This window comes from Mustelus asterias, chromosome 27 (genome assembly GCF_964213995.1).
Source record: "Mustelus asterias chromosome 27, sMusAst1.hap1.1, whole genome shotgun sequence".
Classification (NCBI taxonomy): domain Eukaryota; kingdom Metazoa; phylum Chordata; class Chondrichthyes; order Carcharhiniformes; family Triakidae; genus Mustelus; species Mustelus asterias.
Window position 1 is genome coordinate 24,736,586 of NC_135827.1, and position 15,065 is coordinate 24,751,650.

The following is a 15,065-nucleotide window of genomic DNA, read 5'->3' on the forward strand; positions in this document are numbered from 1 at the left end:
AAGGTCATTCATGGGCCTGTTTCCCACCAGCTTGAGTATTGGTGCACCAGGATCTGCTTTTTCCACATCTGCTTTTCAGGCACCTCATCAGCTTTCAACTAATCAATTATATCCTCACACACTGAAATCAAAACACTGCACTTTGCTGCAGCTCAGAACCTTTCACTGGTCCATGATAAATTCCTGATATCCAATTGCAGCAGCTATTTTTGTTTCATTTTAAGTTGTTTGATACTTACTGCTGCTATCCCCAATGGGGAAAACCATTTGTATTTTTAATACCACTTTACACAAATGCTTGGAGGATATAAAGGATTTTCTGATCCTGCCTCTGGCAAGACCCGTCATGGGCGGGAACAAGAAAATTTGGAGAACCAGCCAGAAAATCCATTGACTTTTGGTGGGATCAGAAAATCCTGGACTTTCACATAACATTTTCAGGATAGCTCAAGCGGCGCCACCTCTGATGTTACCCACGGTTCTCTAAAGGAAAGCAATTCGCCGAGGCTCCTTTAACAGCACCATCCAAATCTGTGACCTCTGCCATCAAGGAGGTCAAAGGCAGCAGATGCATGGGAGCACCATCCCCGGCAAATTCATCTCCAAGCCACTCACCATCCTGATTTAAGACGTATCACCGTTCCTTCACTGTCACTGGGTGAGAATCCAGCAACTCTCTCCCTAATGGCGCCATGGGTGTATCTACACCATATGGACTACAGCGGTTCAAGAAGGCAGCTCATCACCACCCTCTGAAGGGCAATTAGGGATGGGCAATAAATGCCAGCCTAGCCAGTGATGCCCGCATTCCCTTAATTTAAAAAAAAATTTGCACACTAGGAGATAAATCACAGCTATGACAAATTAGGTGAGAGTTCATCTTTAATTTTGCAGCACAGATTTTATGAGAGAAAACTGTTGCTGGAAATCTGAAATAAAAATGGAAAAATTCTGGAAATTTTCCCCAGGTCAGTCAGCACCTGAAAAGAGAAAAGAAAGTGGGACCCTTCATCAGCTTAGGTTTTATCTTTCTCATGAGCTCCTAAACGGACAATGTAGCCTAACTGTATCTTGTGTCAAGAAAGAAACACAATCTGCAAAACAGAAGGTTTTGCCATTTAATTTACAAATTAAACTACTCTCTTATAAAACAAGGAAGTACTACTTTTGTGAAAGTGACATACCACATTAGCAAAACCTGTGCTTGTGAGGAGAAAAAGTGGGGCCTATCATGGGCTCGGCTTAATACCGCTTGTTGATTAACTCACCAGCCCTGATGTCCCTCTGCACAGCACTGGGATGAGTGGAGCATGCTGTGGTTGATGCTTTAAAACAGACATAAGCAATCAGCAATGTACAAGCTATCAGATCCTTGTGTCAGTAATCCATCTTCTGTATTGCCTTAATCCCAGTTGATGATTCAGCTGTGAATGTGAATTTTTACCCCCTTAATTTACAGCTGTTTTAAATCAAAACATTGAAAAGAATCACTTACAGTGCTGTAGTGGTTAAAAAAAAAAATCACCAGGGATGAAAACTGTTAAGCTGGTAAATCTTGTTGCATTTTTGGCCACTTCTAGTATTACTATCTTCTCTGTGCTGGGACTATGGTTATAAAACATTTGTCAGAACAATTTAAAGGAGTATATAAGTTTATGGTATCTGGATTACAGTGACATTTTATTTAAACTGGGTCTACAAAACATATTTTTCAAGAAATGCTAATAACAAGACATAATCATTATCCATATAACATGGCGTCAGTCTGAAATGTTTTGAAGGATTGGTGGTGTCGATCTGGGGAAAATGTTCTCTTGTGGTCTAATATTGGGGAGGTGATGGCCCAGTGGTATTATCGCGAGACCATGAGTCCAGAAACTCAGCTCATGTTCTGAGACCTGGGTTCGTATCCTGCCACGGTAGATAGTAGAATTTGAATTCAATAAAACATATTTGGAATTAAGAATCTACTGATGACCATGAAATCATTGTTGGGAAAACCCACCTGGTTCACTAATGTCCTTTAGGGAAGGAAATCTGTCATCCTTACCTGGTCTGGCCGACTCCAGAGCCACAGCAATGGCTCTCAACTAGGGCTGCCGGCCAGCCAGCGATGTCCATGTCCCATAAATAAATTAAAAATAGTTGACGTGTTTTGCTAACTGTAATCTCTTCAGAAATGTTGGCCCTCCTGAGTAACATACTTGGTACAGGACTGGTGTCGGGGGGATGAGGAGGGACGTGGGTGCTGGCTACCACATTACAACAAAATACATATTTAATGCAGCCAGAGTAAGAGATAATATAGTGGGAAATGTTTCTCCCGCTGTCCAAGGTTGGAGAAAAGGCTGAGTAAGGTTTACTGAGGATGAAATATATTCTGCATTCTTCCCGAAATTGACAGGGGAACTGACGAACGATCCAAGCTCTCTCCAAGCTTTAAGGCTGAGATCCCTTGTCAGTTACTTTGGAATGTGAGAAGAATATAAATTTCTTCCAGGACTGAATCGGATAGGGACACAATAATGATTTTATGTGTACACATCTTAGAGGAAAAGTAATTCAAACGTAACTTTCACTTTAGTGTGGTAAGGTAAGAGGGGCCTCTTTCGCTACCACAAACTAAAACAAACACTTTAAATTCTTCAGCATGCACTCAATCTTATTTTTACACTCATTGCATGTAAGCACTATAAACCTGTACAGTTACACACAGCTGCCTGGCAACTAGTCTACCAGCCTCTACAAGACCAGAGTCTCATTTTTCATATTTAGCTGGTAAATATATCTATCCCTTCTCAACCTTTTTGCAATGATAAAGCATTGGATCAAGGCCAGGATGGGGTGCAATGCCTTATCGTGTCAGCCTGGACCTTATATGTTTCTCTTGTGGGGACCTTGAATTGGATTCTAATTGAATTTGGTTTTTTTGGAGCAAGCAAGGAGATAGATTTGGGCTTGTCCAGTCCACACTTTGGCTTTGTAACTTTAAGAATGGAGTAAGAATTAAATATATATATATCCTGGTGATTTTTTTTAAAACAAAATTAAGAAATAAAATTCTGAAAACAAAAACTTGCCAGATGCTGGCTGGTCTCCCAGTCGTGACATTTACAGTAAAATGCAGACAGATGCAATCAATTGGCAATGATAAACTTTGCACTGAATGATTTAACCAGCTTTCCAGATGCGAATAGAATAGAATAGAATCCCTAGAAGGCAGCCTTATGGCCCATCAAGCCTGCACCAACAACAATCCCACCCAGGCCCTATCCTCATTACCCCACATATTTAATTGAATGTATTCAAGAAGCAGCTAGATATAGCACTTGGGGCAAATGGGATCAAAGGTTATGGGGAAAAAAACAGGATTAGGCTATTGAGTTGGACAATGAGCCATGATCGTGATGAATGGCAGAACAGGCTCAAAGGGCCAAATGGCCTCCTCCTGCTCCTATCTTCTATGCTTACCCCACAATCCCCCTGACACTCAGGGGCAATTTAGCATGGCCATTAGCTTCGGACTGTTGGAGGCAACCAGAGCACGCAGAGGAAACCAACGCAGACATGGGGAGAATGTGCAAGCTGAACACAGACAGTCACCCAAGGCTGGAATTGAATCTTGGTCCCTGGCGCTGTGAGGCAGCAGTGCTAATCACTGTGCCACTGTGCTGTTTAGAGTTTAGAACCTGGATGGGCTGTACCTTAAATTAGAGATGTTTTGCAATTTCACAGCTACACTGAGCACTTACCTTTGTTTGTCCAATGGATGTTATTATCAACTGCCTCACAGACATGCAGTTCTGTGGAACTTTAAATAGTTGATGGTGTGACAGTTAGTTTTTGCCGCTCACACTGATTTCTACTACTAGCATGCTTTATGATGGGTGTATATTTTATTTATTTCTAGGACTTGTGCGGTGCGCAGACCTGTGATACATTGGGGATGGCAGATGTGGGGACGATGTGTGATCCAAAGCGGAGCTGTTCTGTCATTGAAGATGATGGACTCCCATCAGCTTTTACCACTGCCCACGAACTAGGTTTGATTTGATTTATTATTGTGACATGTATTAGCACACAGTGAAAAGTATTGTTTCTTGTGCACTATACACACAAAGCATACCATTCATAGAGAAGGAAATGAGAGAGTGCAGGACGTAGTGTTACAGTCATCGCTAGGATGTAGAGAAAAGATCAACTTAATGTGAGTATAGATTACATTGCACTAATTGGCAATATACAATAGTCTTTTCTGTATTTTTCACCCGATTTTGTTTTAATTCTTGGCATGCTGTACAATGTAGAACAATATCCTGGACTGATATTCCATCCAGGTAAAATATCACTAAGTACATTCGTGAAAACCTGCTGTGCACTTTCTTCAATGCGAGCAAAATATTATCTTCATCCAATTATTTTCCTCAACCGAAATAAACCTTGGGAGGAAAATGAGTCCAAGTTTAAGAAACTATGTCTCGTAACTGGTGTGCACAGATATTCCGATCAAGAAACTAAACAAGGGAGAATTGATAATTCAGAGACAGTTCTACTTGCTAGCTATTTGCCCTTGGATATTACAATAAATTGTCTTTGAGATTTTGCTGATTAGTCCAGATCTGGTGAATACACACAGTCACTGTTAGACTCCAGTTGGCACTACTCCCTCAAGTTCCTGGATAGGTGCCAGATGACATCTTTATTGCAGCTGTGCTGAATGAGTGGAGGCTGTTACAAAAGTGATATCGCAATGACCATGTGAAGTGACCATGCTGAATAACCTTCCTTCAGAAGAAGTTGGCTTCTGGACAAACCTTTCAGACAGATATCTTGATGACTTTGGTTGGGAGGGTTGCGCAAACTGATTATCTTTGCTATTAAAAGTGGATCATTGAATATTATTGGTAACGCAGTTGGCAAATGTAGGATCCGCACATATTTCAGTGATGGTGGGCAGAATTTTTCCATATTTTTTCAAAGTGTCAGGCTCTGACTGATTTGATTTGATTTATTAATGTCACATGTACTAATATACAGTGAAAAGTATTGTTTCTGGCACGCTATACAGACAAAGCATACTGTACATTGAGAAGGAAAGGAGAGGGTGCAGAATATAGTGTTACAGTCATAGCTAGGGCATAGAGAAAGATCAGCTTAATGCGAGGTAGGTCCATTCAAAAGTCTGATGGCAGCAGGGAAGAAACTGTTCTTGAGTTGTTTGTAAATTAGCGTGTATTTCTCCAGTTGCACAGCCCAGTTTTTTGTCCAGATTTCCAGGCATTCAGAGAACAGAAAATGAGTGGATGGGGTTTCGCCATCAGTCTGGCGGGGCGGGTCTGATAGAGCCGGTAAGGTTGGCTCCATACAGATCGGGGCGCCATCTTTAAAGGGCGCCCTGATCAGCGCTGAAGTTTCATCCCCTCCCCCCACCACTACCATAGAGGTAGTGGGGCTTGTTCCCCCCGCCCACCTCGCACACTCATCGGGGACTCTCCACCACCCCTCCGCACAGCACCCCTCCACACAATCATCGGGCTTTCTCCGCCCCCGCACCCTACCGTGGGAGTGTTGCTGACACTTCCCCCTCACTACCCACTCCACCCCATGCGTGCAAGTTCCCCACACTACTGCCTGCTTTCCATCCCCGCCCTCACCCCATTGCCTGTAAGCTTCCCCCTCAATGGCCTCAGCGGTCTCCCAGCCCCCACTACACATAATTGGAACCCCTTTCCTCCAAAATGTGGCTCCCCAGAGAGCCCGCCGCTGGCACTCCCCCTTGGCAAAGGTAAATATGGCCCCCAGGAGATCCCCTCAACTGATTCATGCCTTCAAATAGCTGTGACATCACGTCAGTGAGGTTTGAATACCTAGTGAGGGGGAGATGAAGTAGCGTGGGGGGGATGCTGGGTAATTAGATTGGAAAGTATTCAGAAACATTAAACTGAGGTTCTTGCCCTTTGTTGATGTGAACCTGGTGACGTCACCGGCGAGGGGCGTGGAAAATCTGGAAATGTAATCCTGCCAGGGAGAATCGGGAAAAATGATTCTCACCCTACTTTTTGCCTGCTTTGCCATTCTCTCTGACATGAAAATCACCCCTGATGAGTCTGTAGTGTGCCAGTTCCAGGAAGGGGTGTACGTTTTGAAGGACATTACCTTACAATAACCTGCTGCATGATGGCACAGTGGTTAGCACTGCTGCCTCACAACGCCAGGAACCCGGGTTCAATTCCGGCCTCGGGTAACTCTCTGTGTGGATTGCACGTTCACCCCGTGTCTGCGTGGGTTTTTTCCGGGTGCCCCCTTTTCCTCCCATTGTCCAAAGATGTGTGGGTTAGGTTGATTGGCCATGCTCAATTGCCCCTTAGTGCCAGGGGAATTGGCAGGGTGGATGCGTGGGGTGATGGGGATAGGGCCTGGGTGGGATTGTTGTCAGGGCAGGCTTGATGGGCCAAATGGCTCCCTTCTGCATCGTGGGGATTCTATAATTCTATGATTCTTCATTGAAAACTAATTATTTGCATTGGTCTATCCTAAAGAATTTCTAATAACTAACAGCATCCAAATGAATGTATCTTTATTTGAAATGTTTTTGTCATTGGGTTTTAGGGCATGTGTTTAATATGCCTCATGACAACGTCAAGGCATGTGAAAACGTGTTCGGGAAGCTAAAGGACAATCACATGATGTCTCCGACCCTCATACACATTGACCGTTCTAAACCTTGGTCAGTGTGCAGTGCGGCAATCATCACAGACTTCTTAGACAGTGGGCATGGTAAGTGGGAACTAATTACCACAAGGCAAAGCCTAGATGAATTCTAAATGTGTTTGCTTATGTGAATAACCACTTTCTATTCGCGAAAGAACAATATAGTTAATTTGCTATGTGGTTCCTTGGGGGATGAGCTGTTACCCCTGCCATGCTGTCCTTCACAACTAAAACAATAGATCCATTGGAGAGAAGCATAACAAAAAACAGAAAACCCTGCATTATACTCATGCCACATGCCATTCATTCTCATTGAGTGGAGATTTGTTGGATTGGAGATGAGTTGTTAACTCATAATGCATTGGCAGTTTTATTTGTTTAAACAAGCCAGAAAGAATATAATATATTAATGGTTCATTGTTGAACATTGCTAAGTAGAATGTGCTATCCAATTTGTTCAATTTCATATCTCTTTCAAACTCACTCATTTGACAGACAGCCAGTTCGAATAAGCACCACAATTGCGAATATCTTTTTCTTTACTGTTCAATTCACCATGTGAGTAATACCGTGATCCTTATTTTAAATGGATTACTTTCTCAGTGGCTAGCATCACTATCTACATGTTGATATCAATACAAAATTTGCCGTGATCAATAAGGTTTTATAGACTTAAAATTGTTATGCAAGAAACTTGTTAAGGAATTGTCATTGTTTAGGAATTTTATGGGAGTAAAAAAGCAATGAACGATATATATATGTAATATATATAGATTATATTTCTGGTTGTAGTAATCTATTTAATCATTTCCCTTTGATCATTGATCATGCTAAAACCCAATTATGTAGTTGTCTATTTCCAACTAAATGCAAAGCTGTCTTATTATAAGTTCCTCAGCTGGACATTTCTCACAATTACATCCATTCCATACCCTCTCCATAAGTGTGACCTGCAATTTTTGGCCAATTGTATTTAATGCACATTTTCATATAGATATATTTTTATGGATATGTAAATATACAACATTGTATAAGATAGGGTTGGAGGGAATTAAGCACAATATTCGTTCATTTCTGGCTTTTGGATTTGAACCTAATGTGGAAAGATCAAAAATAATTTCTCTACCATTGGCAATTGTCGAAGACTCTCTCCGAAGCTAATTTAGACATGCTTAAGTAAAAACTCTGCACAATTTGGCACTACTTCAGCATCCTCATGTAATAATTCAGTACAATAATTTATAAGGACATAAATAGTTGTTTGGTGGTACAGAATTTAAGAATTGCTGAAAAAAGAGACATGTTGTCAAAGTTTCCCATTCTGTACTCATCAGGACAGATACGCAGGAAAACAATAAAAGGGAACAACAATTTATACTGCATGAGAAGAGAATGCAGATTGGTTGGCAAGTGAACTCTGATTAGTAGATGCCAGTTCTAAGATTTTTACCCAGTGACAGTGAAGGAACGGCGATATAGTTCCCAGTAAGGACGATGTTTGGCTTAGAGGGGAACTTGCAGGTAGTGGTATTCTCATGCAATTCAATAATTTTATTAAATCAATTTAACCTTGGTGCTTGTGCAAATTAACAACAACATTGTTTGCCCAAAACTGCATGAACATTTTCCCAGGAGGTACTTTTAAATTTTGATTTGATTGACTATTGAGATTTTGTTGAAAGATCTCAATGCACATTCTGGTATAATGGAGGTTTTATTTTAGGGGAACATTATTTATCTGAATTGTTTTGTCAACCTTCCATCATGCAGGTCGCACCAGATATATAAAATACATTAGGTATTCAGTTCAGTAGCAGACAATTGGATTTATTTACATTGAGATAATAGTTATTTTATGCAGAAATCAGCCATATTAAAGGGGAAGCAATAGAAGATATTTGAAATCAGTATTAAATTTAACATCTAGTGAGCATTGGGTGATTCTGTATTTACCCCATTATTTTGAACATACAATAAATTGTTAGCTTGGAATACATATATTGAGATGGAATCTACTAAGTATGACCATCTATAGAAATCATTTTGCAACACCTTGGTACCTCAGTGAAGAGTCAAAGTGGAAGTGAAATATTAGGCACAATTTCATGGCCTCATTGCGGTGGGGGTGGGGCTGAAATGTGCAGCGAGCCATTCAAAATTACATTGACTTTGGCAGGGCTGGAAGATACTGCTAGCGGGAGGAGCCGTAGAACTTCATGCATTGGATTTTCTGGTCCTTCCTGCGAGTGGGATCTTCCAGTCCAGCTGAAGGTGAACCCCCACCAGAAATGCAAATGGCCATTGACTTTGGAACTGGAAGATCCTATCGGCAGCCAATGGTGAACCTCCTCTACTGCTGGAAAACATGCCATGTGGGTGGGGGCAGTGGGGGGCGGTGGGGGGGAAGCTAGGAAATCCCACCCATTGTTTATCACTGCTTTCAGCTCTAGTTAAGTTTAAGTCTATTTATTCGTGTCACAAGTAGGCTTACATTAACACCGCAATGAAGTTACTGTGAAAATACCCTAGTTGCCACACTCCAGTGCCTGTTCGGGTACACTGAGGGAGAATTTAGCATGACCGATGCACCCGACCTGCACGTCTTTCGGACTGTGGGAGGAAACCAGAGCACCCGGAGGAAACGCAGAGATAAGGGCTGCAATTCTCTGACCGTTCACACCAGTGGGATCCTCTGGTCCGATGGTGCACCCCAAACCATGGGTTTCCCAGCAGTGTGGGGTGCAGTTAATGAGAAATCCAACTGGCAGCGGTGGGATCAGAAAATCCTGCCACCGGCAAATAATGCGCCGTCTCCCACCAAGAGAACCATGCCACGAGGAGGCCAAAGAACTCCCCCCAAGATATAAGGGAATTTTGAGATGAAAAAATTCTCATGGTGCGATTAAGGAAAAACTTGGCGATGAATGGGATTGTTCACCACCACATGTTTATCGGCACGTGGATAGCTGTGGGCTGTGTGAAAGACGGAAAGAATGATCAGTAACAAACACTAACTGGTCAAACATCTGTGCAGTAAGAGCTGAAAACACTCTGATGGTTGACAACAACTGATAGCTTACAGGGTGGGGTAGCAGCAGTTATTCTTGTGCTCCTGATAATAATCACATGGCATGATATTGTTAATCCTGTTACTGCCCATGCAATATTTGCTAAGCAAATAGTTTTCGGACTGAATAAACCAGGCAGAGTTCAGCGGTTCTGTTCAGACAGCTTGACATGGGCAGCTGTCTAAATTCAAACGTCTAAGTGAGTCAGATAGTTTAATTGATTTGAGATCCCATGTGGAGCAATTGTGCATTTGTAAAGATTAGTGCAGCTGTGCTCTTTGGATTTGAAAACAGAATTTTTAATAAAATAGTAAAGAGCCTATGTAACCAAAACCTTTACTGAAATCAAACATTGATGAGATTTACTTCAATTAAAAATAAGGGGCAAATTACACTGAACCTAACAGACTACTTTGAAGAAGGTTCTCCATTCTTTAGAAGGAACAAGGTGGAATAAAATTTCACCAAGTGCTCTTGTGTAAGATCACTGAGTGCTGTATGTTTTCTCTACGTTGACTCAACAATAAATGTCATTGTCTTAAACTTATCAGGTGTATAATGGTGTTTCCATTTGTATGTCAGTCACTTTAGTTAGGCCTCCTCAGCTGATGTATTGTGCACATTTCTAGACACTAGACTCTATGAAAGATGTCAAGGATTTGGAGCGAGTGCAGAGGAGTTTTACCAGAATTATAATACCAGGGATGAGGGAATTAGGTTATTTGGAGGGACTAGTGAACACAAGTAGGAGTAGACTAAAGCCCATTAAACACTACCATTCAATATGATCATGGCTGATCTTGGGCTTTGACTGGAATTGCTCTCTTTAGAGAAGAGAAGGTTCAGTAAATATTTAATAGAGGAGTTCAAAATTATCAGAAGCTTTGATCGAGTAAATAAGGTGAGTTTTTTTTCCATTGGCACAGTGGTTAGCACTGCTGTCTCACAGTACCAGGGACCGGGTTCAATTCCAGCCTCGGATGACTGAATGTGCTGAGTTTGCAGGTTCTTTCCCTGTCTGCATGGGTTTCGTCTGGGTGCTCACGTTTCTTCCCACACTCCAAAGCTGTGCAGGTTAGATGGATTGGCTATGCTGAATTGTCCCTTAGTGTTCCAAGATGTGCAGGTTAGGTGGAATGGCCATGAGAAATTTCCCCCCGGTGTCAGGGGATTAGCAGGGTAAATATGGGGAGTTCAGGAGATAGGGCCTGGCTGGGATTGTTGTTGTTTCAGGCTCAGTGAGCCAAATGGACTCCTCCTGCACTGTCGGGATTCTATCATTCTATGATTGGCAGATAGGTTGGTAACAAGAGAAACCAGATTTAAAATAATTGGCAGGAGAACCAGAGAGAAGATGAGGAGGTTTTGTTTTAATGTAGTGAGTTACAATGATCTGGAATGCGCTGCCTAAAAATGCTTGAAAAGGAAAAACATTGCAGGGCTATGGGAAAGAGCAAGGGCGTGGAACTAATAACATAGTTCTTTCAAACTTGGCACAGGCACAGTGAGCTCAGTGGCCACTTTCTGTGTTGTATGATCCAATAATTCTACATGCCTTGTGTGTATGAATTATTCAGATCATTGACTTGGACTTAAATTTGAATGTTATTTAAACTTGAGAAACATCGCTGAGAATTTCAAAGAAGTTGGACAATTATAGATCACGTTATAGACTTGCGACTGGTGCAGATCACCACAAGGATGAATGAATGTTGGTAATTCCTGTTCACAAACAATTATATGATTTGGATAAAACTCAAGAGAATGGGAAAATTACGAGAACAATTTGAATCTGGAAACGCTTATGGGTGTGAGAGTCAAGATCATAAAGATTGTCACAGATTCTGACAGATTTGTTGCTTTAATGATCTCCAGTTGAAATGATAATTTACACAACCATTCAGTATTTGCAATGGGGAGGCAGTGGCAAAATGGTATTGTCACTGGCCTAGTAATCCAGCAGACCCAGGGCAAGATCTGGGGATGTGGGTTCAAATCCCATCATGGTAGAAGGTGAATTTTGAACTCAATTTTAAAAATTAAAAGTCTAACGATGACCTTGAAACCATTATTGATTGTCATATAGAACCCATCTGGCCCTTGAGGGAAGGAAATCTGTCATTCTTACCTCGTCTGGCCTACATGTGACTCCTGACCCACAGAGTCTTTAATGCTGTCTGAAATAGAGGACATTTAGGGTGGGCAATAATGCTGGGTCCAGACAGAGACACTCACATTCCATGAATTGAATATATTTTTGATACCTCTAAAATAAATGAGAAGATAATTTTCCATTACATCCTATATGAAGTACACCATGAAAACCCCACAACTGGTGTTGAATCAATACTGTATATTATTTACCCAGGGAATGAACACCATTTCACTGGTTGACGTAACAGATTCAGACTTTTATTAAATCAAATTTACCCCACAATTAGCAGAATGAGTTAAAAAGTAGCATCACCATCTGTTATGAGAAATATGCCACTTCTCCAGTCTGGAACATATGGAGACTTTTCCCTGCCCTGTGGAAATGGGGTTGGAGACGGAGAGGATCAGAAAAGTAGGAGGAGCTCTGCCAGTGCAGACTCAATGGGCTGAAGGGCCAGTTCTGCGCTGTACGACTCTATGATGGTTCCTCCCGCATTCCTACCTCTCAAAGAATTTCCTGGGATAGGCTGGGAACAGGGTTGGCTGCCACAGTCAAATCGTCAAATTAGACGCCACTTCGGGGCTATTTTGCGATGGTACCAGCATTTTGGTGGCAGCTTCATGTTTAAATGACAGGGCCATATGCAGGAAAGGCCACACCCTGTCTGTTAATAGTCCAGCAGCCTGATGGACAAACCAGCTTGGCCCTTTATTTCATGAATTCTATGGAGGCTACTGAGGGCATTTCCATCGAGATGTGCTCTCATGCTCACCTGGCTACCTTTGTGATGCCCATCTCTGCCACTGGACTGTCAGCCTGGCATCATTGTGGGCTTTCTGATTGGGCCTCCATCGCTTCTCGGTCTTTTGGCCAAGATCAAGCGTCAGATCAAGCCCAAGATGAGGTGCAGTGCCTTATCTTATCGGCTTGGGTCTTGTCTGTCTCTCTTGCGCGGTCCTTGAATTGGATTCAACTGGAGTTGGAATTTGGTTGTCGGAGCAAGCAAGGAATGGATTTGGGTTTGCCCGGTCCATTCTGAAGATTGGCTTTGTAATTTTAAGGATGGAGTAAAACATTTTTTTAAAGTTTGAGCCTGCAGCCTTGGATGGTAACCATCGAGGTGACCAATTAGGAGGCCATGTCTGGGAAGTTTGTGTTGGCAAGATGTGCTGCTGATACGTACGGCATGCAACCCACCCGAAAATCCAGCCCCCTGTGAGTCAGAATGATGCATGAGTTGTTTTTTGTGTAGTGATACCTTGCCCATGCAGAAAACCCAAATTTTGTTGTCTTGCAACAATCCATGGAATGTCAGTGGCTAATCCCTTTCATCCACAGGTGACTGCCTCCTGGATGAGCCAATGAAGCCGATTACATTGCCGGACAGCTTACCTGGAGAGAGCTACAGCTTGAACAGACAGTGCGAACTGGCTTTTGGGCTGAACTCCAAACCATGTCCTTACATGCAGCCTTGCCTCAAACTCTGGTGCACTGGGAAAGCCCGTGGACAACTGGTGTGCCAGACACGGCATTTCCCGTGGGCGGATGGAACGGACTGTGGTGACGGCAAGTTCTGTCTGAAAGGTGTCTGTGTGGCGACGCATGATGTTACAAAGTACAAGGTAGGATCTCAGAGTAACTCCTATTTTGAAAGTTCTTTATGTCTGTATGACACTCAATCTCTTTTTTCAGTTCACACTAGATATTAGTATTCTGATAATTCGATGAGATATGCTCATTTTTATCATAGAACCCCTACAGTGGATAAGAGGCCATTCGGCCCATCGAGTCAGCACCAGCTCTCTGATTGAGTATCTTATCTAGGCCCTCTCCCTGTAACCCCACACATTTCCCATGGCTAATCCATCTATCCTACACATCTTGGGACACTAAGGGGCAATTTAGCATGGCCAATCCACCTAACCTGCACATCTTTGGAGTGTGGGAGGAAACCGGGGCACCCAGAGGAAACGCACACTGACAAGGGGAGAATGTGCAAACTCCAAACAAACATTTGCCCAAGGTCGGAATTGAACCTTGGTCCCTGGCGCTCTGAGGCAGCAGTGCTAACTACTGTGCCACCACGCTGCCCATACTTCACAGGGTCCTTACTTCTATTGCTGCTTTGGTTAGATTAGATCAATCTATGACTGTCTGATGTATGGACAATAAAATTATATTAAATAACGCATTACTTGGATACTTACACTTAATCTTGGTGTTAGGTCTAAGCTGACTTTATTTAATTACAACGTTTCACTCCACTCACCAAGAACATAGCAAGCGATATGTATGAAAAATTCAAGATCCAGTTCTTTAATGATCTGCTGGGAAACGATCATAAACCTTGTGTCGTTGAGTTCAGATTATTTTTGTTTCAATTTCAGTTTCAGCAGATAGTTGTCCTTGTTACAGTTGCCTCTGGGTACAACTTGTTATATTATTAAATATATCTAGATTAAAATTACAGTTGAATTTAGTTGGTTTCTACTTGTGTCCAATTACACTTGAAAATCTGGGATATGGGACACTTGAATTTTATTAAATGTGTCGGAGATCATAATTTTAAAAAAAATAAAGGTTTGTATTTATATAGTGATTTGCACAACAGCAGGAAGTGAGGTTATTGTAATGGAGGAAATACGGCAGCCAATATACACACAGCAAACTCGCACAAACAGCAACATGATATTGACCAGATCATCTGTATTTTTGTGATGTGATTGAGAGAAACCTGCCCTGCTTTACTGTGGAATCTTTTACATACAACTCAGAGGATTAGACAAGGCCTCAGTTTAATGCCTCATTCAAAAGACAGCATCCCTAACAGTTCAGCACTCCCTTATTATTAAACTGGAGTGCCATCCTTGATTTTAGGGGGAGGCAGTGGTGTAGTGGTATTGCTGCTGGACTAATAATCCAGAGACCCAGGGTGATGCTCTGGGGACCCGAGTTCGAATCCCATCAGGGCAGAAGTTTGAATTCAATAAAAAAAATCTGGAATTAAAAAGAAATCTGGTGATAACCATGAAACCATTGCCAATTGTCATAAAAACTCATTTCGTTCACGAATGGGAAGGAAATCTGCCATCCTTACCTAGTCTGGCCTACATGTGACTCCAGATCCATAA

The 15,065-nt window shown here is 42.1% G+C and overlaps 1 protein-coding gene across 1 annotated transcript in view; it reads left to right on the plus strand.

Moving 5' to 3' along the window:
- LOC144479873 (A disintegrin and metalloproteinase with thrombospondin motifs 15-like) overlaps window positions 1-15,065 on the plus strand; it is a 56,564-nt gene that overhangs the window by 24,239 nt on the left and 17,260 nt on the right. The window contains exons 3-5 of the mRNA XM_078198901.1: window positions 3,911-4,043; window positions 6,610-6,777; window positions 13,273-13,556. Coding sequence (XP_078055027.1) covers window positions 3,911-4,043; window positions 6,610-6,777; window positions 13,273-13,556 — 585 coding nt within the window. The remainder of the gene's footprint in view (window positions 1-3,910; window positions 4,044-6,609; window positions 6,778-13,272; window positions 13,557-15,065) is intronic.